At 38.9% G+C, this 24,819-nt stretch overlaps 1 protein-coding gene across 3 annotated transcripts in view; it reads left to right on the top strand.

Annotated features, from left to right (window-relative positions):
* Lama4 (laminin subunit alpha 4) overlaps window positions 1-24,819 on the top strand; it is a 174,511-nt gene that overhangs the window by 46,210 nt on the left and 103,482 nt on the right. For all 3 annotated transcript variants that reach the window (XM_070024772.1, XM_070024773.1, XM_070024771.1), the window contains one exon: window positions 18,944-19,045. In XM_070024772.1, the coding sequence (XP_069880873.1) occupies window positions 18,944-19,045 (102 nt within the window). The remainder of the gene's footprint in view (window positions 1-18,943; window positions 19,046-24,819) is intronic.

Below are 24,819 nucleotides of genomic sequence, written 5' to 3'. Positions count from 1 at the left end.
TATGTGTACATAATCATCCCTCTACTATTTTTCTTCCTTCCCTTCTCCCAACATCAAAAATTTGAATGAAAAATTTGAATGAAACTTCACAGCTACACAAGCATTTCATTATCATGAAAGAAAGCTGCAGCTTTTTAGCTTTATTTTATGACCTATATTCAGGACACCAACCATGGATTAATCTTTTAATGAGTTGGGTAATCCTTCTGTATCAGTTTGAACTTCTAATTTGAAGAGTTCAGCCTTTAAAAGATATTGAGATTGGACAGATTGACAACTGCATTTCCAATAACTACTAACTCAGTTGAATATGTCAACAATTATAAAGCTTCCCTGAATTCACCAGGTGTTTTACTACGAATTTCCCCACCTTCAATCTTCACAACCATCTTACAACCCAGTCAAGCCAGGAATTCATGATCTCATTTAGAAAAACCTATAGCAGTGAAGCTATTAATCCAAAGGCTCATAGCAAGTAACCTGATTTGAGTCAGCAGGAGGTTTCATGGAATTCTAGACTGTGAATCTGAGAACTGACTAGAAACCATTGTGCTGTTATGATCACTGAAGAGAAAGAAGTGGGGTGGGGGGAGGGGTGGGCGGGATTTTAATAATTGTTCCCAAGGTCTCACTAAAAGTTCCTAGAACTAGAGCCACGGTTAAGTTTCCTTGCTTGGGGATAGTCTCACCCCACCCCACCCCCAGTGCATCATGGGACATGATGTTATTTCAGGAACAAAGCCTGGAGTGAGGAGAGCTTGTGAGGACAGTAAATTACCTCTGCCAGAGAAGAGCCCGGCCATATTTATCTTCTTATTACATTTTGTGTAGCCATCTGCATCTTATAACTAAATGACTTAATTACCAAAGCATTAAAAATCCCCAAAGGCCCAAAGACCTTGGATCATTACATTCATATCAAATTTGAATTTAATTTATCATCCTAGCATTTATCCTTTTCCTTTGTTTGGTCTTTATCAATGTGTGTCCTGGCCTCCTACAGCAATCAACTGTTTAAACTTTGCTCTCTACATCTATACTTAGGAAGTCATTTATTCAAGGGCAATAGGACCTGAAAATTTCTGGCTCAAATGTTTTGATGGTCACATAAAAATAACCACACTTCCTTGATCTTAAAAAGAAGAAAGATCAATTTCAAAAATGAACAATGGCCCCTTTTGTTTCAAAACTATTGGAGAACTAAGTTTTAAAATTCCCAGACTACCTCATGTCTGGTATTCCCCACATACAGCCATCAGTCAGGTTTCCACAGGACTTCAAGAAACCTTCCCCAGTATGTTGCAAAACAAATGAAACATGAGAAATGAAAACACAATGCTTCATAGGGCTGAAGTGGTCTCTTCCAACATCTATCCCCCACAGTGACCTTCCTGAGCTGCTTTAGAGCAATTCTAGTTTTATTTAGCATCTCCAGTTTTATTTAGAGAGCTTTACCATTGTTGAATTTGAAGTTGTCATGCTAACCTTGTGATGTGTGTGTGTGTGTGTGTGTGTGTGTGTGTGAGAGAGAGAGAGAGAGAGAGAGAGAGAGAGAGAGAGAGAGAGAGAGAGAGAGAGAGAGAGAGAGAGAGTATAAGGGCCTGAGCACTGTCCTTGAGCTTTTGCACTCAAGACTGGCTCTCTACCAGTTGAACTACAGCCCCACTTTCCCCCGCCCCCTACACTCATCTTCTAATAGCAGTGCCAAATACGATGCCTGTTTTGCAAAAGAAAATATGTGACTTAAACAGTGGAAGTTCACAACTTTATGATACAATCCAGAGACTTCACATGTGAACAGCCTCTGATCAGATGTGTTTTGAGCTATGGAAAAGGATTTGAGATGTAGAAGACTTTTTCTGTGGTTTAGGGCAGCCCTGATCTGGTCAACAAATTGAGAAGATATTTGGGAGATAAGTCAGTTCTAATCTGCTGCTTACTCCAGGGTCCACTGCCTTGCTTTGTTCTCTCCCCAGACTTCAAGGCTAGGAAGACCTCAGGAGAGAAGGGTAACTATATTTAAGGTGATTCTGGTATCACAGAAAGGGTAAGGCAACTATTTTCATGAGACAAGGATAATACTCTGTGTAAGGTGCTTAAAACCTCTGGGGTTATTAAAGGGTTGGGCTCTCTCTAATCTAAAAAAAAGGATTTGTAGTTATTTTGGCAGATGAAACACATTTTTTCCTTTGCCTGTGTTCTTGGACATGGAGTATAACAAATATTCAGGGGAAATAACTATTTTGAAGTTTCCTCTGTGCCCTGACACCCCCCCCACACACATCAGCATCATTTTATCTCTTCTTCCACTCAGTTATTCTGAAAGCTAAGTATAAGACTGATATTTTAGTTACAAATCCTATATTTCATCTCAGATTATTAAACAAGTTTTGTTTTGTTTGATTACAATCTTTTTTAATCTTTTAGGAGTAAGGCCACATTTATCTAGAAAATGTTTTTTTTCCTCAAAGGCATGAATCAGCATGTATTTCCTTTGAATTGAGTTCAAGTGATCAAGACATAAACTTTAAAGGGAGGAAAATAAAGACAAAATATAAATTGTACTCAATGTTTTAAATAAGATCTATTATTTACTCCATTTCTGCTAGAAAAAGACTAGGTTATTGAAGGTGGGCATAGTGGCTCACACCTGTAATCCTAGCTACATAGGAGGCTAAAATCAGGATTACAGTTCAAGGTCAGCCTAGACAAAAAGTTTCTGAGACTTCATCTCAACAGAGAAAGCTGTATACCATAGAATATACTTGTCATCCCAGCTAAATTGGGAAGTGTAAATAGGATGATGGTTGTCCAGGCAGGCCCAGACAGAAAACATGACCAAAGCAGCTAGGGCTGGAAGCAAAACCCAAGTGGTAGGGTACCTGCCTAACGATCCCCTGGCACTGAGTTTGAAACCCAGTACTTCCAAAATATAGAAAGAGTCTGAGTCAGAAAACTGAAAAAAATAAAAACAGGTGCACCAGTTTCTTTACTTAGTTCTCTTTTTTCTTAGAAAGGTTTTATGAAGTTTACAAACAATATTACATCCATATTTGCTTAGCTTATTGAAGCTGATCAACTGAAATGCTTCCAGTTACCAAAACTGATGTTTAAGTGAAGAAATGCAATGAATAGGCTTCCTTTTTTAAATTTTATTATTAAGTGGTTGTGCAAAGAGGTTGCAATGTCCTAAGTCAGGTTATGAGTACAAAGCATCCAGTGTCCCCTCTTCCACCATTCTTCCCCGTTTTTCTTCTCCTATCCCTACCCTCAACTTACATAGCTAATTTTTTACATAATTTGCATTTTTCACCCTTCTTCCCTCCTTTCATGATTACTACTTGATTAGTGAGGTTAATGAAAATAATCTTGTGATTCTCAGAGAACCACAAAACATTTCTCTATGTCTCTTACTCAGCTCAGTTTGAACAGAATGAAAGAGGATAAGAATATAAACCATCTTACTATATAGTTGAATGTAATTGTCTCTAAGTTATAACTTGAAAACCCTTGTCACTTCTAAAGTTTCTGATTTTCAAGTTGTAAAAGAGTAACTCATGGGACCTAGTGGACACAAAGAATTAAGGAGACGCTCGGGTGTGCCTAACAAGTATTTCAGGAATTACGGATGCCTCCAAAATTATCTACAATGAGTAGAGAAAGGACAGAATGACCCTGGAAACATAAGCCAGAAAATTGCTTAATGCTTAGAATTAAACTCACTTTTGCAAAAAAAAATAAGTATCAGCAATTAGAAATGAGATTAAATCAATCTTTATTCAGGTAGATTACCAGAAGTGAAACATGTTGGCTTCCAGAACTCAAACAACAGTCAGAATTTAAGTTAGCAGTGAATAGTGAAAAATTGTCCTACTAAAACTTGCCATTTTCCAAGAAGCCCTATACAAATATGATCTCCCCCAAAGGGGTGTGTGTGTGTGTGTGTGTGTGTGTGTGTGTGTGTGTGTGTGTGTGTGTGTGTGTGTGTGTGTGTGTGTGTGTGTGTGTGTGTGTGTGTGTGTGTGTGTGTGTGTGTGTGTGTGTGTGTGTGTGGCATCAACTCAGGGCCTGGGCATTGTCCTTGAGCTTTTTACTCAAGCCTGGTGATGAATTAGGAAAAGAGTCTCACAAACTTTCCTGCCTGAGCTGGTTTCAAACCAGGATCCTCAGCTCTTAGCTACCTAGGGTTACAGGTGTGAGCCAAAACACCCGGCCTCCAAAGGAGCTGTTCTTGGTTCATGTTGGAACTAATCTCTATTTCCTCTCCACATGCCAGTATTGCTCTGTAGCTCTCAGTGTATTATGATTCTTACTACTTTCTTCCATATGTGCTAGTAAGTCAACTCACTGAACTTCTACAGACTGCATGCATGTTACTCATCTTCTGATTCCCTAAATAGCCTGTTCAAGTGCCTTGGGTGCATTTGTTGTTCTCACTTATGCATTCCTTGGTTGCTTCTTGGATATCTGCTCTGTGCCAAGCCTTGAGCTGAGCTTGAGTAAACAATGGTACATGAAGCAGAGACAGCAAATGAATAAATGACCATCCCAAATGCCAAAGACAAAACAGAGCCTAATTTTCTGTGGCACATGGACATTCTGATAAAATCCTGTCGTATAACTGAGAAAGAAATCAGCATGCTGCTTGACATCAAGAGTGAATAGTATCATGTCCCCAACTGCAGGCGAGAGAGCATGCCTTTTAAGCTGAAAGCTTTGTCTTTCCCACTGTATATGGAAAAATTGACCATGCACTTCCATGGAGAAGGTCTGCAAAGCAATGTTTATATTGGAACAAGCCCCATCTCTAAATCTGGGCTTGTTACTGAATGGTATTTTGTTTCCTTGGATCAGGGAAGGGGTCTGGAAACATCTGTAACTAAAGTATTGTTTTAAAATCAGCACAAATGTTCCCCTCACATGTCAGATAACAGAATTGCTTTAAATCCAACACTCTCAGCTTTCTCTGTCCATTTCCTCTCATAACGGCAATGCCATTTATAGCACTCAGCACTGCCTTTCCCTTCCCAAACTTTCTTCTTTCTTTAATTTGTGTACTTTGCCTTTAGTTTTCTAAACAAGCTATCATAGAATGGCTGCCAAAATTGCAACTGTTATTTGGGAACAAAATTTCAAAGCTAAAAGAATGTGATAGACTAGAAAGTGATTCTGAAACTATCCTAAATTTGTACTTTAAAAAAAGCACATATTAATTACACCATTTGCAATTGTATCTTAAATGAAATAATAAAATTGTAACTAAATGTTAATTACCAAAAAAACCCTCTAAACCTTTTGACAGAGAAGTTGGCAAGAGGAAATCATAGGAAAAAATTCAACTAACATGAAAAGATGGAAAATCTATCATTTTTAATAGCATTCACTTTTTCAAAATAATAGAGGTAGCTTGATACTAGATACTCATGATATTAGAGTAAAATTTGTGTACATAAAGATTTTTCACTTCTTGAGAAATGTTTCTTTAGTTTTGTTTATCATTAGCTCCCCCAATTAAGGAGGTAGTATATACGATGGTGACATGTTTCTCTTGCTTTCTGGAAGGAGTTGGTGCCTACTGTTTGTAAATGGTCCTATCACCAGAGATTCTAAACAAACCACCTCTGAAATCCTTGGGTCTTGTCCTGAAAATCTATTCCACTCTTCTGAGCTTTTAAAGGAAGTTGACAGATAGAAGATATGTAATATATTGGTTAAATGAATTGTTCTGCTAACATTTTACACATAAGTACACTGGAATGCAATCTCATGGTTACAAGTACCACAAAAATTCACCAATGGTAGAGTAAGGGTTCACTCCACAGCCTGAAATTAGAAATCAGCCACAAACCCTCTGTGATATCTAACCTCCCTCAGCCTTGAACGACAAAGGTATTCTGTCAAAATTTCAGTGATGGTATTTTATTAGTGCAATTTATGGGCCATAGTTTTCCTGTTAGGTGCAGCCAGATATATGTCAAGCTGCCATATATTCTGGCTGGCCAGACATCTGCTTCTGATTCATGAGGGGAAACACCTGCACACATGCTGGTGTGTGTTACACAAAGGGCATCCTTTCCCAGGACCCATTGTCAGATCCCTCAAACGGAACAAGAGAGGTGTCAGAACACAAGCAAATGTTATACAGCCATCTGCCAACACAAAGTGACTTCTCTAATGAGGAATCTACATTATTTCCTTCAGAGTCAATATCAATCTACATACATAAAACAGTTAAAAACGGAAACAGTAGCTATAAAGCATTATATATAAGTTAATATTAAATGCTAAACTAGATGGCTAATGAACAAGTTTTCCTATCTGGAGTCAGCTAGGAGGAAATTTGCATTTTTCCAAGATTGTTTGAGACACAACTTTTACCCATCACTTCCCCCAACTCAAGATGCTTAGGGAATGGGTACCAACACCTGTATATGATGGTGACCCTCCATTTAAAATAAGGAAGAAAGATGCATAGAATATCATCTGTGAGACTCTTGATAAGCATGAGTACATTTGACTTTCTTCCCAATTACCAATTGAGAGGCAGAGATGGGTACCGTAAGGATATTTGCAATCCTAGAGAACACATGAACTTGACCAGTAGTTCCAATTTTCACTTTCTTCTCCAGTTGTCAAAAAGAAGTATAGCTTTTAATAAGTCCTTTATTTCATTAAGTTTCAGTCTTTTCAAATTTAGAGCTCGAGGTTAGATAAGGAATAAGGAATGTCCTTTCCAGCGGTGCCATTCATTGATTCTGTAATGCCGATGCAAGTGATACCTTTGATGAGTATTTATTAAGCCCCGAGGGTTCAGCCACAAATCTGGCAACTCAAACAAATTAGACTTCACACACACAACATTAGCTGATCCTCATCACCACTCTACAAGGTAATATGAGGATCACTGTCATTTTCCAAAAAGGGAAACTGAGGCTGAGAGTTATATTACCTGGGCAAGGTCATCTAGTGCTAGAATGGCTCATGATGTCCAGATGTTCTCGTACTTTTCCCCACTCCAGTTATCTCCAAAGGACACAACAACAGAGAATTGTTTCCACTGTAAGGAGGAGGTAGCATCAATACTCAGAGCATGAACTGTAGTATAAAAGCTGGAGATACCTTAAGTGCAAGCATATTTGCAGGGAAAAGTCATTCATTTTAAATTAATGAATGGCTGCCAGGAGCATGGTGGACAAATTGGCACTGGATACATAGGCAAGCATGTCTTAACATGACAAAGAGCGGATTTTCATCATATCCTCGCAGTTTGAGATGTAAGGAAACATGCTACAGGGGAGGAGAGGGGGACAGGTGGGGGTATAGGAAGCATTTATAGAGTTTTTAGAGGACAAAAACTAAAGTACAAAGGGAAAGCAGTTTTCCTTTTGAACTTCCCTTGATTTATTCCATTTAACATTTAGATACTGTGACTATATTGAAAAAGCAAGCCTGCCAAAACTGATTGGTTGAAATGGAGCCCTTCTTTAAATACAAACAGTAATCTCTTTTAAGTTTCTGCAACCAAGCAAGAAGAAAATGCTACTTTTACTAGGTTATTGTAGACTATGATAGAAGCATTCATATATATGAAGTACAATATATATTTTAGACAGTGTAGTTTCAACTCTCAGATGGATAGAATTCAATTTACTACCTCTTTTCAGCCCTTACTAGTTTCTCCAGAAATATGGCTTTTAAGAAACATTTATAACCATGCCATTTCTGATGCCCCGCTGAGAGCACTTCAAGTTCAGATGCTTCAACCAAATTAGTGTTTGGAATAATTACCTTTGAGAATACCTTTCCACGTCTACAAAGAACAATTATCTCCCTAGGGTTGATTTAACTTCTTATGAAATGCAAAGTTGAGTTCAGGACATTAAAGAAGATGATCGGGTTATTATGGTTTGGGCTATTCTTCTCAGGAAGACTGAGAAGCAAGTCGTGAAAACATGAAAGAAGCGTTGCTATCTGTCAATTAAAACAGTGAAGAATGGAGCTATGATGAAGATATGATTAAAAAGAAGCTGGATATAAATTACCTTTCATATTTGGCCTATTTCTAGGTTGGTCTACACAGCCACGGTGATTTCTGGAGCCATATTTAATAATTTTTCTAGCAAGAGCCTTTGTTTCTGGATTTCAAACCATCTTAGTTATTAATAAATAAACATTTTAATAAGTCTTTGAAGTACTGGTAAAAGCAACTTAATACTTGAAAGAATACTTGTCTGTCTACCTAGAGAGTCAAACAGATGTCACTTCACATATCCCAATTCATTAATTTCTCTCTCTCTTTTGCCTTCTCTCTCTCCCTCCCTCTCTCCCTCCCTCCACCCGCCTCTCTCTCTCCTGTCCTGGGGCTTGAACTTAGGGCCTGGATGCTTTCCCTGAGCCTCTTGGTGTTTGAAGAAAGGAAGAAAAAAGAGAGAAGGAAGGAAGGAAGGAAGGAAGGAAGGAAGGAAGGAAGGAAGGAAGGAAGGAAGGAAGGAAGGAAGGGAGGGAGGGAGGGAGGGAGGGAGGGAGGGAGGGAGGGTGGGAGGGGAGGGAGAGGGAGGGAGGAAGAAGGAGGGAGGGAGAGGGAGGGAGGGAGAAGGAGGGAGGGAGAGGGAAGCAGGAGGAAGAGACAGGAGGAAGGAAGGAAGGAAGGAAGGAAGGAAGGAAGGAAGGAAGGAAGGAAGGAAGGAGGGAGGGAGGGAGAGAGGGAGGGAGGGAGGGAGGGAGGGAGGGAGGGAGGGAGGGAAGGAAGGAAGGAAGGAAAAATTTAACAGACTATGACAACATTATCTTAAATTTCCTAATTCATCTGTATTTGGTTCAGATTATTGCACAATGCTTTTTGATACTGCTTCAGCTCCAGATCAGCAGTGAGGGCAACCTTTGGCCCAGCTTATGAGTCACTCACTCTTTTTATGTTGTGCCAATCTAATGCCAAAATGTTTAGGGCTCCATTATTGGCTGTCTTGGCTCCTAAGGGAAAAAAGCACTTTCTGAATATGACTCAACACTCCTTTTGGAAAGAAAATTGACTTATGAGTCCTTTTACTGAATTTTAGTTTCTCTATCAATTGGAAAATTAGAGTATTGTGCATTATTCTGAAACCCTTTTACCTCTACCACAAAAACCCTTCAGATTACACAGATAGCCTAGGAGAGATTACTTAACTCTTAAAATGTAATAATCAGTGGAAAGCAAATTAGCTTTCAGAATGATTTAAAATCTGATGAGTGCTTTTTCCTAAGACAGAGCTGTGCAAAGAAGGCACTGCATAGAAGAATAGTTGCTGGCCATAAAGTGAAATACAAAGGAGCAACAAATTAAGCAAGGAATGTTCTTATGACTTTTTTAGCTGTGTGTCATGATAAGCTACATCAAGTGAATAGCCAGGAAATGAGGGGAATTCTCCACATGCACCTGAATCCATTGTCAAGACCACATTAGTCACTTCCTATGGATGATGTAGGACCTCACCAGTCTAGACATTAGAATTCAATATGCAGCCACATATAAGTAGCATCTTTTGTTTTATTCATTTGTTCTTTTACTTATTTTTCCTTCTTATTTACCCAAGATGTTATTCACTCTCCATATATCTTAATAAATAAAAATTCACTTATGTAGAGCTCATAAATCATACTTCAGATTTTTTCTTTGTCTTTAACTGGGCTGATTTCTTAGATTCCCAGACTTTTTTAATGATTTCTCTTTATATGTGTCATATAAAGATATCCTAGATAAAACATGCTTTGAATGTTTTAAACATGATGAAGATATCATACTTTTTGTCTTCTGAAGCTGAGTTTTCCCACAATATTATACTTATAAGACTCATTTATAATGGATCAAGGTTTGCCAAATTATTTATTCTCCAATTTGCTCTTGCCTGACTCATTCTTTACAGATTCAAATAATTTTTTCCTATTACTATATTTTCAGCATTTACTTGCTATTATCCAATCATTTTCTTAGGTAATAAGGCATAAAGATGAATAAGATACTGTCTCTGTACTTAGTGAGTTCACTGAGATGTCAGAGGATTGTAAATTAAAAAGTATAGTATTATGGAGCTTGGAAGGTGGCTCAGCGGTAGAGCGCTTGCCTTGCATGCATGAGGTCCTGGGTTTGATTCCTCAGCACCACATAAGCAGAAAAAGCTGGAAATAGCACTGTGGCTCAAGTGGTAGAGTGCTAGCCTTGAGCTGAAGAGCTGAGGGACAGTGCCCAAGCCCAGAGTTCAGGCCCCACCACTGACAACAAAACAAGACACTATGTTGAAAACCAAGTTCACAACCGGGGTGGGGGGGGGGAATGTAGTTGTGGAGGTGGGAGGGAAGGGATGGTATGGGAAAAACAAAAGAGGAGGCAACAATACTTGATAGAAAATGTACTCATTACCTTGCTCATGTAATTATAACCCCTCTGTACAGTATTTTTGCCCCCCAAAAAGTATAGTAATATGTTCCAAGTGCTCTAATGAGGTATCTGCAAAGTGCCAGAGGAGTGGATGAGAATTCTCAGGGGAAGCAAAGGGAGGGGAGGTGGAGAGGGGGAAGAGGGAGAAAGACATCCTTGACCTCCATGGCTATCTACTCAAAGTCAATGTGGGCATATATGAAAGGGAAGGCACAAAATGTGGCTTGATTAAGCCAAGAGCCAGTGGCTCATGACTGTAATTCTAGCTACTCTGGAGGCTGAGATCTGAGGATCATATTGAAACCAGCCCATTAGGAAAGTCTGTGAGAACCTAATCCCCAATTAACACCAAAAAGCCAAAAGTGGAGCTATGGTTTCAATGGTAGAGCACTGGACTTGAGCACAAAAGCTCAAGGACAGCACCCAGGCCCCTAAATTCAAGCCTCACAATCATTATACACACACACACACACACACACACACACACACACACACACACACACACACACACACACACACACACACACACACACACGTGTTAATTAAATTAGGAGCCAAGGTTGATTCTAAAAAGATGAGTTATGCCTATCTATCTATCTATCTATCTATCTGTCTGTCTGTCTGTCTATCTATCTGTCTGTCTGTCTGTCTATATAATTTGTATCTATCCAAGAAATTTTGTTTACTCATATAAACAATGAATAAAGGGCTACTGGAGGCTTGAAACAAAAAAGTAATTAGGTAAGGAATTTAATAATTCTGATAATAAAAAGTAAAATGGAAGAGAAAAATTCTAGTAAGGAAGAGAATAGAGGAAGGAGTAAGTGCAATAATCCAGGAGAGAGAAATAGTAAGAGCTGGAACTAAGCTGAGATGTTGGGAACAAGGAGGAAGAACCAACTTGGTAGTGGAACAAGTAGAAGGTAAACCTTAGGAGAGCACAATGTACAATGAGTAGCAGGAGATGTGTATAATCTAACCAACATAGAGGCAACAAGGGGTGTATTGTATGTAGAGAATTTAAAAAACTATAATAAAACTTATTAATGTTCAAACTGCTTTTTGGTATGAACACATGCCAGCAATTCTAAACAATGCAATGACAAAATGTTCCTCCCTAAAAATAAAATAAAAACATTTGTTGTCTAAGTTCTAAACAGTTGCTCTAGTGACAGTTGAGCTTTCATAGTGAAAGAGATATGTAAGCTTCAAATCAGCACATTCCAATTACCCAACCATTTATAAACATTGTATTCAACACACAAATTAATTTGGAGAGCTTCTAATCCTACCCTTCATCTCAACATTCTGGGGATATAAAGTCACATCGTAAGCTTGTAATAGTTTAGATGGTACAAGATCATTTCTAACTTGAGATGGTATTCCCGTGGGACTTTGTATGCCTACATTGAAATAAAGACAGATGACACTGATTGTAATTGTGAAAAAGAAGAGGCAGAACTTGAGTACAACAGTTGTGTCATTCTATGTGCAGCCATTTTCCAATCCTTCTTCACTCTTGGAGTGCATGTAATTTGAAAATATTAATAAATCATTGTTTCTGTTCATGCCCCACAATCCTTATCACTAACAATGGTGATCTCAGTCATCTGCACTATGAGGGGAAAAATAGGTTTGTAAGAGGTATAATGGTGAGAGACATGTTACATTTTACATACCTCTAGCACTGGAGATGTGTATAAAAGAGCAAAGTCAGGAATATGTATTTAGATTTGGGGGGTTACCAGAATATAGATGGAGTACAAAAGTGTAGAAAACAAAACTGTATAGCTAGAAAAGAAGGAATAGGAGGCACCCTGACACACAAACCCTCCCTAACTGCTGCACCTCACCCCCCACCAAAAATAAAACTAAGAAATATATACAAGAGACAAAGACAAGAAAAGAGAGTTTCTCTGGAAACCAAGAGATGAGAGAACTTCAAGAGTGTTAAGTTCTGTAGTATAATGAGAACAAGGAAGATGGAAAAGCAAAGCCACAGGCGTCATTTGGTTTTCCTCTGGCAGGACAGATTGCTACACTGAAGGCAGAAGCCACATGGTGAGCAGAGGCACACACTGGAAGGAAAGAACAAAAGAACAAGAGTAGTGCAGTTGAATTCACTCAAGAAAGAGAAAGATGATGGGCAAGGTGAGATAAGGGAAGGAGTGTTAGAGTCTGAGACCACTAGAAGATGTTAAGGCATATTTAATACAAGCACCCATCTATACTCTAAGCCCCCCCCTCCTGGCTGACAAAAAGTGAATAGATTTCCTCCGTTTTCTGCCATATACTCTTGTCATGATGTACAGTGTCACCACAGACTAAAAATAACAAGGCCAAGCAACTAGACTGAAATCTCTGAAACTCCTTAAAAGTTGATTTATCTCAAATATGTTGTTTGTTGTAATAATAAAAAGGTGATGAGCAGAGCTGGTGCAAGAGAGGAGGGTAAGCAGCAGGGCAGGGTCTGAGGACACAGAAATCTTGACTTAAGAACATGAACAAAAGACTGGTCTTTCATTTTTCTTTTATATTTTTACAGTGCTGAGCACTGAACTCAGAGGCTCATACTAGCCAGACAACTGTGCTGCCATTTGAGTACCACACATCCCCCAATCCAAAGGGGGAATGCTACCACTTATGGAATGGGCAAAAGTCCTAAGAATGAACCAAGACAAATGAGTAATTTTGAAGAGAGCTTTGATGAGATTCCATCCAGTGGCCTCTGTGCTATCATGTGAAGAGGTAGTATTATCTGCTGAGCAGAAGTAGATGTGATGGAAGTTTGGGATGCATTTCTTCTTCCTACTAGCTAAAAATAAGTTTCTTCAGTGATACACAGTGAGAAAGAATACAAGGAGAGAAAGATTTGTCCTAGTCACTTCCTGATTGGCCTCTTGGGTGACCCTGGGAGAGGGTAGCACCAAATCACTCTAAATAATAGGATCATTTACTAGCAGCAGAAACTGATGAGACTTCTCAGCAGTGAAAAGTATTGCTAGTTTTCCTGAGTTCACTGAAGGGAAGTCATTATCATTCATAGACATTTCAACTTCCAAACATCCTGTAAGAAGACATTTGCACGGGGCTGGGAAGGTGGCTCAGTGGTAGTGTGCTTGCCTTGCATGCATGAGGCCCTGGGTTCAATTCCTCAGCACCACAGAAAAGGCCAGAAGTGGCGCTGTGGATCAAGTGGGAGAGCACTAGCCTTGAGCTGAAGAGCTGAGGGACAGCGCCCAGGCCCAGAGTTCAAGCCCCATGATCAACAACAACAACAAAAGACATTTGCAAGGACCATAAAGTAGTAATGCGCAAACTGGTATCACTCATAAGAGACACTGCAGTCAGTGCTTGGTGTCTATCCATAAATATTAGCTGTCATTATTCATCAAAACACACTTGAAGATGACAGAGATGTCTGTCATGCCACAGCATTGATTTTTCTAAATGGTTAAGGAGTCATCAAAATCCCCTAAATACCTGCAGCCTTGGTCTTTTCTCCCTACTTATTTTTTTAGCTAGCCCAGTAGGCTACATCTCTTCCTTTCTTGGAAATGTTTCCACAGCATTTGCCCCAGTAAATTAAATAAAAAATGAGTCCAAAAACCTGGCAGAAACTAGATTGTGTAATCATAGCTCAGAAGGCGAAGAGTGAAAAGAACAAGCCAGTTTCAGGAGGCCATGTGAGAATCCAGAACAGAAAACCAGATTTTTTTTTTGTTTTTGGTCCGGTCGTGGGGCCTGGGCGCTGTCCCTCAGCTCTTCAGCTCAAGGCTAGTGCTCTACCACTTGAGCCACAGTGAAACTTCCAGCTTTTTTTTCTTTTTGCTTATGTGGTGCTAAGGAATCGAACCCAGGGCCTCATGCATGCAAGGCAAGCACTGTACCACTGAGCCACCTTCCCAGCCCAGAAAATCAGATATTTGCAGATCCATTTCTTTAAAAATTACCACTGGAGAATTATTACACTATGCAAGTATTATGCTATGCAAGTGGCAATCACTGCTATAAATGAGTAACTTACAATATATTTTAAATAAATTTTCAGAGAGAAAATTTGGTCAGTCATAGGGCCTGAACTCTAGGCCTGGGCACCATCCTTCAGCTCTTCAGCTCAAGGCTAGTGCTCTATCACTTGAGCCATAGTACCACTTCTGGCTTTTTCTGCTTATGTGGTGCTGAGGGATCAAACCCAGGGCCTGATGCATTCAAGGCAAGCACTCTACCAGAGCCACCTTCTCAGCCCCAATGTTCATCAGTATTAATGAATGTCATTATCTCTGCATCTACTGATTCATAGGGAAAATCTATATGACTTAATGGCCTGTGAACTTTATCCTTTCAATTTTGCAGATAAAAAGGAATATTTATTTGCAAGTGAAATATAACAGGCCCAGGTCTATTGGTACCTATCAGCCCAAATAAGTATTTGATGAACTTTGCCTGGAGACAGTTTTACTGCTGCTGCTGTTGCTGTTGTTGTTATAGTCATACTGGAGTTGAACTCAGGGCTTTGCCCTTGCTAGGCAGGTTCTCTACCGCATACACCATGCCTCCAGCTCTGGTTATTTTGTAGATAACTTGCCTGGATCACAATCCTCCTATTTATGCTTCCTACCATAGATGGGAGGAAAAGCACATATCATCACACCCAGCTTTTGCTGTGTTGAAATGGGATCTCAGGATAGCCTGAAACTTCAACCCTTTTAATCTAAGCCTCCAACGTAGCAAAGGTGACAGGCACAGCTAGTGGTTGAGGTGGGAAGTTTAGACTGGCCTCAAGCTGCAATCCTCCTGACCTCTGTCTCTCCAATAGATAGGTTTAGAGGTATAAACCATTATGCCCTGCCTAGGGACAGTTGGGATCTGTGAAGGGAGCATGGGTTTCTACCTATGAAGGATAATTACATAAATGTGATGTAAATACCATGATAATGACCTTCCTACTCTTTACTAAATGAAAGAGCCTGGTTTAAGATTGATCAAAACAGCTCTGTGTTCCCCAAAATTCCTCAGGAGATGAGTCATTGTCCCCACATCATTAGCAATTAAATTAAGAGCTCAAGTGTCTTGTAAACTAGACAAGCTGTGGCAGCCACCTGCCCTGAGCAGTAAGCACAAAAGTAACTCTAGGAGAAACCAACACTTCGTGGTCTATGTAAGTTTTTATCCTTGCTTTTTTCTGACATTCATAAGATAAAATGCTTTTGAACTGGATAAAATCTCAGAGGAATGCTGAAACAGCTTTCCTAATCAAGCTGTGATGAAATCACTGACAAAAGAGAAATCTAAAAATCAACTTATCCTATTAAAATGTAGGGAATTTCAAATATACAAACAAGAGTTTAGACATACTGAGGGGAGGCTACATGGATAAGTCTCTCTAGATTCAAATAAAATCAACCAAGAGACCAAGTTCTTGTGTAACACATGGCATATTGTATTTAGCTTATCATGGTGCTTTGGTTATATGTTTCTATAGGGGAAATTGGTGTATGTTAAGTCCTGTAGAGGAAATTGGTACATGTTAAGAGCCCTATTCAAGCCAAAGTTATCTAGCATAATTTGGGGCTACTTTCCAACACCTTTCTTTTTTTTTTTTTTCTTTTTTGTCTTTTTGCCATCCTGGGGCTTGAACTCAGCGCCTGGGCACTTTCTCTGAGCTTTTTTGCTCAAAGCTATCACTCTATCAGTTGAGCCAAAGCTCTACTTCCTCCTACCAGGGCTTCCATTTGCCTATCTGTTGCATTTTATATGAGTTTATAAAATGGTGCCTTGCCTCTGCATAGAGGAATTGGAAAATAAAATTCTTTCAGGTAGACCTAATCCAGAAGGAAAAGAATTTGCTAGGTTCGCATCCTCCAGCCCTGCCCTCTCAGCAAAAGGCCCAATGTCTGCTCAGTACAATACAGCTCTTTCCCTGCCTCCCTTTTTCTTCTCTTCTCTCAGAACACCAGCTGTTATCCTTCACCCAAGGTCACAGCCTCAGCCTGAGCAGTAGATAAGTGGATAATGACAGTCTATTAGAGTGAAGTCACCTCCTAAATTTGGCACAACCTGGATTTTACCTGGTACTCAGACTAACCTAAATAGGGGCTATGGGACATTAGAGAAAGACCTGAGACCAATCCATCCAGCAGGGGATGTTTGCAAAAGCACATAGGGCTCAGATTGCTATCCCAGTTCAAACCATTCCAATCGCCACCTGTTAAGTGATCAGTGATCAGTTTCATGGTGGAGTGATTTTTCCAACCTTGGTCAAATATTGAATCATTTGGGCGAACTTCATAAATATGCAAATTCTTCACACTCTTTTGTAAATCTAAGGTTATTTTAGCCTACGAACGTTACCTATTGATAAATACAAGTCCCTTGGTTTCATACTCAGTAGTACTGGATCAGCAGTTCTGTGCATGGCTATAACATGGTCAAGGAAGCGTTCAGAAGCCATTGTTTTGTAGGCTACTGGGATAACTACTCTTTTATAGATAAGGGCAGAGGTGACACTGGGGCTTGAACTCAGGACCTGTGCTCTGTCCCTTAGCTTTTATACTGTTTCTGCCACTTGATCCACAGCTTCATTTCTGGCTTTTTGGTGGTTAAATAGAGATAAGAGTCTCACAGACTTGAGCTGGCTTTGAACTACAATCCTTAGATCTCAGCTTCATTCCTCTAATAACTGAAACCATGAAAATTGTAAAGTGCAGCATTATATATGGGTCAATAAATTGGCTTTGTGGGTCAGGACCATGACATTTTTAAGTAAAGTAAAGAAATTTAAGGTGTACTACACACTAAGTTTAGTTAGTTTCATATGACTCTCTTTGCTATACCTATTGTGTGTGCATTGCCAGATCAATATTAGCATCAGTCGAGATACATATATGAATACCAATCTTTGTAGTGAAAAACATTGAAACCACATGTTATAAATCATGATAAGAGACAAAAATATGTGAAATTATATCTAATTTGCAAGCTTCCTGCTGCAATTTTAATGGCTTCCCTTTCTCTTGTCTCCTACTTTGGCTTGGGAAACTGATAAAAAGGTTATCATCCACCCTAAACTCCCCAATATAAATTAAAATTGGTCCCTTTCAGCCTTACCTGTTCTAAAGTAGAAAAGATGAAATTCCTTTTCCCATTTTTCTCATGGGTAAATGCCATTATATTCTAATAAACTTCCTTCAAGTAACCTATTAAATTTTAGTTTTACAGTCCTTCAAAGGCTGATGTTAAGTTTTAGTCTTAGAGTTCAGACTGGTGTTGTTTTTATAGTGTGACTACTGTCTACATTGTTTTTTACAGAGAAAAAAAGCAAGAGGAAATGGGTTTGCATAGCAGTCAGAGGGACTTCAGCCAGATATAATGAAAACTTTCCTGGTAACCAGGACAGTACAAAACTACAATGGGTCAATAGGAAAGGAGGGTAATGAGGAAAACTCCTCTTATAGAGCAAGTCTGTGGGAACAATCTAGATTCTTATCTGTCTGGAATTCTTTAGATGTAAGCTTGTCTGAATGGCAAGTAATGAACCTCCAAGACTACAATGCAATATTTGCCCCTGAATCACTGAGACATGTAAAAACAATAATAAGCTCATTCACATAAACAGGGAGAAATCTATTTCTCAACTAGAAGTACTGAGGACATTGGAAAGGGTCCTTCATTACTGGGCATGGGACTTGGTACATTTCAGGATGGTTTAACTTCCCATAGCTACTTAGCTTCTCTGGTTATCATTATCTAAGCACTAGAATGAAAGAAAATAATCTGTGATCAGCACCTAACAGGCCTGACAAGTGAAAAAAAATTAAGTTTCTTATCCTTTCTCCCTGTAATATATTAGAATCTGAAGAAATAACGTTAAGAACCCATATTTATGAAAGATGCAGCTCAACTAAAAGTTGTTGTCTCAAAGCCAATAGTTGCTAAAACCAGAAGTCTGTTTATAGGAAACCTAATGTAATTGTGCACATTGGCTAAGGTTAGGGATGGGTTTGGATTGGATTGAATTGGGAGAAAACCATACAAATGTCTCACTGTTGATAAGGTCTTATTCTTCCTTACAATGATGGAACAATGTTGAGTGTTTCATCTCTGCAAAGGGAAAGAAGAGGAAAGGAAATTATCCACCACCACCCCCAAAAAAAAGATTTAATCTACAGGCACTGGTGGTTCATACCTGTAATTCTAGCTACCCAGGAGGTTGAAGTCTGAGGCTTATGGTTTGAAGCCAGCCCAGGCAGAAAAGTCCCTAAGTCTCATCTCCAGGAAAAGCTAGAAATGAAGATGTAGCTCAAATGATAGAATGAAGAGCCTGAGTTCAAGCCTCAGCACCAGTGCACAAAAAAGAGAGATCTGACCTATATATCAATTATCACTGCATATATAAGAATTACTTTTCATATGTTTTAATAGTAAAGCAGCAATTTAGTTTTCTATTCACCTATTACTTCTTTCAGGAATTGCTGATTGCATTGACTCTTGTCAGTAATTAAAATGCTTTCTAATGTGTCTTTGCAGAGATGTAATACTGGCTTCTTCCGTGCCTCATCAGGAGACTGCTTACCCTGTGACTGCAATGATAACTCCAATGAATGCTTGGATGGCTCCGGACTTTGTGTGGTGAGTTAGGAACCTGTAAGAACACAAACTCCTCATCAATGCTTTCCAATGCTTTAGCTTTTCCTGCAAAACACATCATGGAAATGTCTTCTCATTTTAAGGGCCACCAAGACTTTTGTGCAAATGTGCATATGTGCTCCAGGAGGATCCTGCCTCCCCACACTCAACAGCTGGTTTCCTGCTGTAGGCCAGCGGTGACAGGGTGAAAATAACACACAGAGGAAGGAACCAGATTCCTCTGTAATAGTATAGTTCGCCATATGCTTGGCTTCATCCCACATAAACCAGGAGAATAAAACAGTTGTTGCCTAGCTTACTATGGATTGTAAGATAAACAGGTCGATAGATAAAAATTAGTTCTAAAATGTATTTGAGCCAAATAGCCAATAACGATGTAACCACAAGGCTTCATCTTCAAGGCCCACAGAGAGTCACAGAGACCTTTTTTCCCTTAATTAAAATTCATTATACAATAGACTGATCTTCCATGAAGCATGATGCAGAGAAGGCTTTGAACAGAAAAGCCTTTTTTGCACATTACTTGAGTCAGTGTACCACAGTGAGAGTGGACAAGGAAATACTGACTGCAAGTAGCTGCAATAGAAATCAAAGTTACCAGTTTTAAGTCCTATGACCCAATACCATAATTTTCTTCATCCGCTATGTGATGCAGCAAGAAAACTCATTTCTTCCAGTTTCTATAAAATAAAAGAACTTTTGTCAAACTACAGCTTTTCTTAAGCTACAGGAAGACTTATTTAAATACACTTGAAATTAGCATAACTATCTCAATTAAAGAATTTTAATTCGAAGTGGCCTCTAAAGTACATGAAGGTGTTATTTTACTCACACTCCATGTGAGGATGCAAATTAGAACACTTCAATTTATTTTAAATCTAGAAGTTGTCATTTTTCTAGGGGCAGAAAATTAAGGGGCAAAATATGAAGTGTTGCTATCTCTTTGCAGTGCTTTTTAGCACTCATATCTGTTTTCCAGCTCCCCCTCCCCAACTTCTTAAATAACCATAACATTCAGGATGTGCTTCGTAGCCATGTAGGCATACCCAGCTGCCAAAATCTACCCCTTTCTAATGCTTCCGCCTCCGGTTTCCTGTTATTTTAATCCCAGTGACATTTGGGGGGAAATTATCCCATGCATACTCTTGAACTAATAATGCATATCTCTGATAAATTTGAACAATTAGAGGCTCTTTGTTATCTTGTTTATTAAACTATAGGAAAGTAGGGACTACCAAGCCTGTCACCAGCTGTTAACTGACAGAAGACTGAAATAAATTAAAAGGGGTAAAATGTCTTCTGCTAGACCCTGTCAAGAACAATGACTAAGGCACTCTATAAAAAAGATGTTGTCAGTGCAGAAATGAGCCTGGTGTGGTCATTGATCTGGTCTTCGGCATCTGAGAAGATTCATTCCTTCCCTGTTTCTGGAGTACAGGGGAGTTCTAATCAAAGTTTCAAGTGAGGCTTGGGTGTTAAACATTTGCATGTGTACCCAGAGAAGTGACTGATCCTTCTACAATTACTTTGTTGCAAGACAAAATTTAAACAAAAAAGAAACAACTATTCTACTCATAATTGTGGTTCCTCCCTCTCACCGGGTCTAGAGAGAAATATCTGGTTTTCCTAATTCACTTAGTGTTTGTTCAGTTACTGTTTTTAGAGTTTAAATAGTATGTTTGAAATTCAAAGTATAAATCACCAACAGTCCTGTCTTCCAAAGATACACATATTCATATTATTATGAATTTGATTTTGAAAAGAAAAAACACATCTCATTTGTATTGAATTAAATGTGAGTAAGGAAGCAGAAATGCCTTGCAAATACAGAAATGATAGATTGTCACTTAATTGGCAAAAACATTAAACCTATGGAGTCATACTGGTATCAAACTCAATTTGTCCCCCTTGATTGTCCCTATTCCAGCCTAACGATGGACAAATCCAGTTTGCTAAATACCTGTGGTCCCAGCTCATTCGCCCATCTCAGGGAGCCCAAGAAATGAGCTCTAACACAGCACTATATATCCGTGTTCACCAGTGTTGTGATCACCACTTACAAGTTGCTTGACTTCTTATCTCTTCCAGCCTCTATAGGCAATCAAAATAGAAAAGCTGCCTTTTATTTCATTTTTGTCGTGTTCTGCTTTTATTTCAAAAGCTTATAGAGCATGTACGTATGTGTGTGTGTGTATACACATATATGTACACACATATATATGCCTATGTACTCCCAACTGCTTCTAATTCCTTCTCAATTCCAATGTCAACTTAACCTTAAAATTAACAGAGCTGGATGTCAGTAGCTCACACCTGTAATGCTAGCTAATCAGGAAGTTGAAATCTGGGGATCATGGTTCTTAGATAGATAGAGCAGGAAAGTACCTGAGACATTAAGACTCCAGTTAACCACCAAAAAGCAGATGTGGAGCTAGGGCTCAGGTGGTAAAGTGACAGCCTTGAGCACAATATTCAAGAACAGCCCCCAGGCCCTGAATTCAAGCCCCAGGACCAGCACACAAAAATAATAATTAAGAATTACAATTTTAAATTTAAAAAATGAACTGATTCTAATTAATCAATGAACTAAGCCATTTAGCAATATAGAGTAAACAGAAGTACAGCACCATTTTCGATGTCAGACAAGCAAAGAGACATTTTCACTGGTGAAACTAATATTTCGTAGAAAGGTGGCTACGTGAGAAAGTAGCTTAGACACCTAAAATATACTGTGTCCTTCTAAGGTGCCACTCTCTATCTTATCAGAACCTTGAGCATGGCTTGCAACAGATCCAACCAAGTAGTGCCCCAAAGTCCAGTTAATATGCCAGACCGTATAGAAGGGTTCCAGAAGGTGGCACAAGATAAGAGATGAAAGGAAGAAACAGATGAGAGCAGGCAAGTGACTGGCAGGAGTGCCTGGTTACAGATGCCCGGATTTTATTCCAGTTTTAGAGACTAGAGACAGAGAGCCAAGAGGGAACCTGACTAGAGACAATTAGCACCTACAAAACTCATGCTCAGTGATTCTGGGGTGGGGCGTGGAAACAGGAAAAGCCCAATACCTAGAGCTGGAGTGGATCCTAACTTAAAGTTCAACATGGGCACAGGGCTCCTTGGTTTCCTATTGAATACAGAATTGATCTTTTTTTCTTTTCTTTTTTAAAAAATGTATTATTGTCATTATAAAGGTGATAAATAGGTTACAGTTACCTGAGTCAGGTAATGAGTACATGTCTTTTGGACAATTGATTTTTCTAAGCCAGATTCTGGTGGCTGAGGCCTGTAATTGTAGCTTCTCAGAAGACTGAGATCAGGACTTTCAACAATTTGAGGCCAGCCCAGATAGAAAAGTAACCAGAACAAAGCAGGCTTGGAAGTGTGAATCAAGTAGAAGAGTGTTGACCTAGCAAACACTTCTCCCTTTTATTTTCTTTGTTTTTGTCGGTCATGATTCTTGAACTCTGGGCCTGGACTCGGACCCTGAGCTCTTCAGCTCAAGGTTAGTGCTCTTCCACTTGAGCCACAGCACCACTTCCGGTTTTCTGGTGATTGATTAGAGATAAGAATCTCATGGCCTTTCCTGCCCAGGCTGGCTTTGAACTGCCATCCTCAGGTCTCGGCCTCCTGAGTAGCTAGGATTACAGGACTGAGCCACCAGCACACAGCCACTTCTCCCCTTTCTACCCTGCTACTGCCTAGGCTCAATCCTTAGCACCTGTCTGCTGCCCAACCTCCCAGACATACAATGACTTCCTCTAATCTCTGGCAGCCATGGAGATGGCTTTCAAAAACAATCTAAGGAATCCTTTGTTCTAAAATCCTCCATAAGTATCTTCTTCATTTAGTTACAGCTCATTATCTATCATGGTATCAGCTTAATCCACATTTGTAAAGTGAATGAATGCATTTGTATCTGACATAACAAGATAACCTAAATCCAGAACCTTTAATTTTGTAATATTTAACAGACTTGGGTCACTCTTTTACCTCAGTAAGCTATACTGCCTTATTCTAAAAACGTAGGCTCAGGCCCAACTCTCAGTAATTAAGCAAGTACTTGTTCTAATATTAGATATTTCTCTGTAGATGCTTACTTCCTTACTTCCTTACTTCTCAGAGTGTGGCCTACAACACCATTGGCAATATATAGACATTTGCTAGATATATAGATTCTTAGGTTCTACCCCCAAATGTCCTGAATCCAAACTTACTCTTCACCAGAACCTTACGATATTTGTGTACACCCTAACATTTTTAAAAAAGCAAGATAAACAGTTCTCAAACTTAATAGTATCATGAATTCTTTATACATTTGAGATTGATTGATTGATTGACTGATTAGTTATACTGAAAACCCTGCAGTGAGAAAAATAGAATAAGCAGTTGAAACACAGACTTTGTTTATACTAAAGGAAGACGTATTATGGAGAAAGTTCTAAATTTTTTAAAAAGTTCTGTTTATGTGACTCACATTAGAAAAAAAATTGAATTACAGCCAGGAACAAGTGGCCCAAGCCTGTAAACTTAGCTACTCAGGAGGCTGAGATCTGAGGATCATGGTTCTAAGCCAGCCCAAGCATGAAAGTTTGTGAGAGTCTTATCTCTAATGAAGCACTAAAACAGCCATAGTAAAGCTGTGACTTAAGTGGTAGAGCACTAACTCTGAGCAAAAGTGCTCAAGCATAAACTCAGGCCTGAGTTTAAGCATCAGGACCGGCACTAAATACCAAATATATGTCTATATATATTTGTGTGTGTACATATGTGTATATGTATATGTGTATACATATATGCATATATGTACATATACATCTAGATGTATATATGCATACATATATACATATACACATATAAACATATATGCATATATGTATGCACATATACATATACACATATACATGTATGTATATATGTAAATGTACATGTATACATATATGTTGCTTTCGGAATTTAAACTAAAAAGAATTTATAATATTTATAGCAATAATAAACCCATTAACCTATATAACCTATTTTTATAAAACTTGTACATACTGTAAACATGTTGAAGTCTGTGTCACTGCTGCCTCTGGGCTCTCATAGTTGACCAGAATTAGCAATATATTTTTTATTGAGAGTAGCTGGATACATTTACCTACTTCTGCTTCAACCTGGAGTCAAGTTAGGAAGGTGCATCTCATGCCCACAAGCAAATGAAATTACAAAAGACAGATAAATATTAGTATTATTTGAGAAACAGTTTTTACCTCCTGGCCCATATGTTGAGATCCAAATGGATTTCATTCTGCAGGAAGCATGTTGACATTATACAAAGAAGAACCTAACCCTTTGAGGTTCTCATCCTACATTATGCTGGTGTGGTGACCAAGTTGGCAAGAGACAGAATTCATGTGGAGAGGACCGAGTGTGTGTCCAAGGTCATTGCTAACACTTAGTCTGTAAATGACTGGCTGTCTGACTATGGGTTTATTAACCCCTGGCTAGTCATCCAGAATGCTTATTTTATTTTTAAGTGGGGTGAGTTCTATTAAAAAGTAAACTCTTCCTCAACAACATATGTATTTATTCTTGTCGTTCTCGTTTTCTCTTAAATGGAAAAGCTTTGGAGGTAAACGAACATTGTGGAATCAATCACAAAAGATGTTCAAGGAGAAAAGAAACTGACAGGCTGTGTAGTCTCAATCTTCATTTTACAAACAGATAAGGAAATAGAGACTCTAGAAGGTAGAATTAGCTGGGGACCTTTTTACCCT

This window comes from Dipodomys merriami, unplaced genomic scaffold, assembly GCF_024711535.1.
Source record: "Dipodomys merriami isolate MVZ:Mamm:240054 unplaced genomic scaffold, mDipMer1.0.p SCAF_160, whole genome shotgun sequence".
Taxonomy (NCBI): Eukaryota; Metazoa; Chordata; class Mammalia; order Rodentia; family Heteromyidae; genus Dipodomys; species Dipodomys merriami.
The sequence above is the reverse complement of the archived record's forward strand: the minus strand, read 5'-3'. Positions and strand labels throughout refer to the sequence as shown.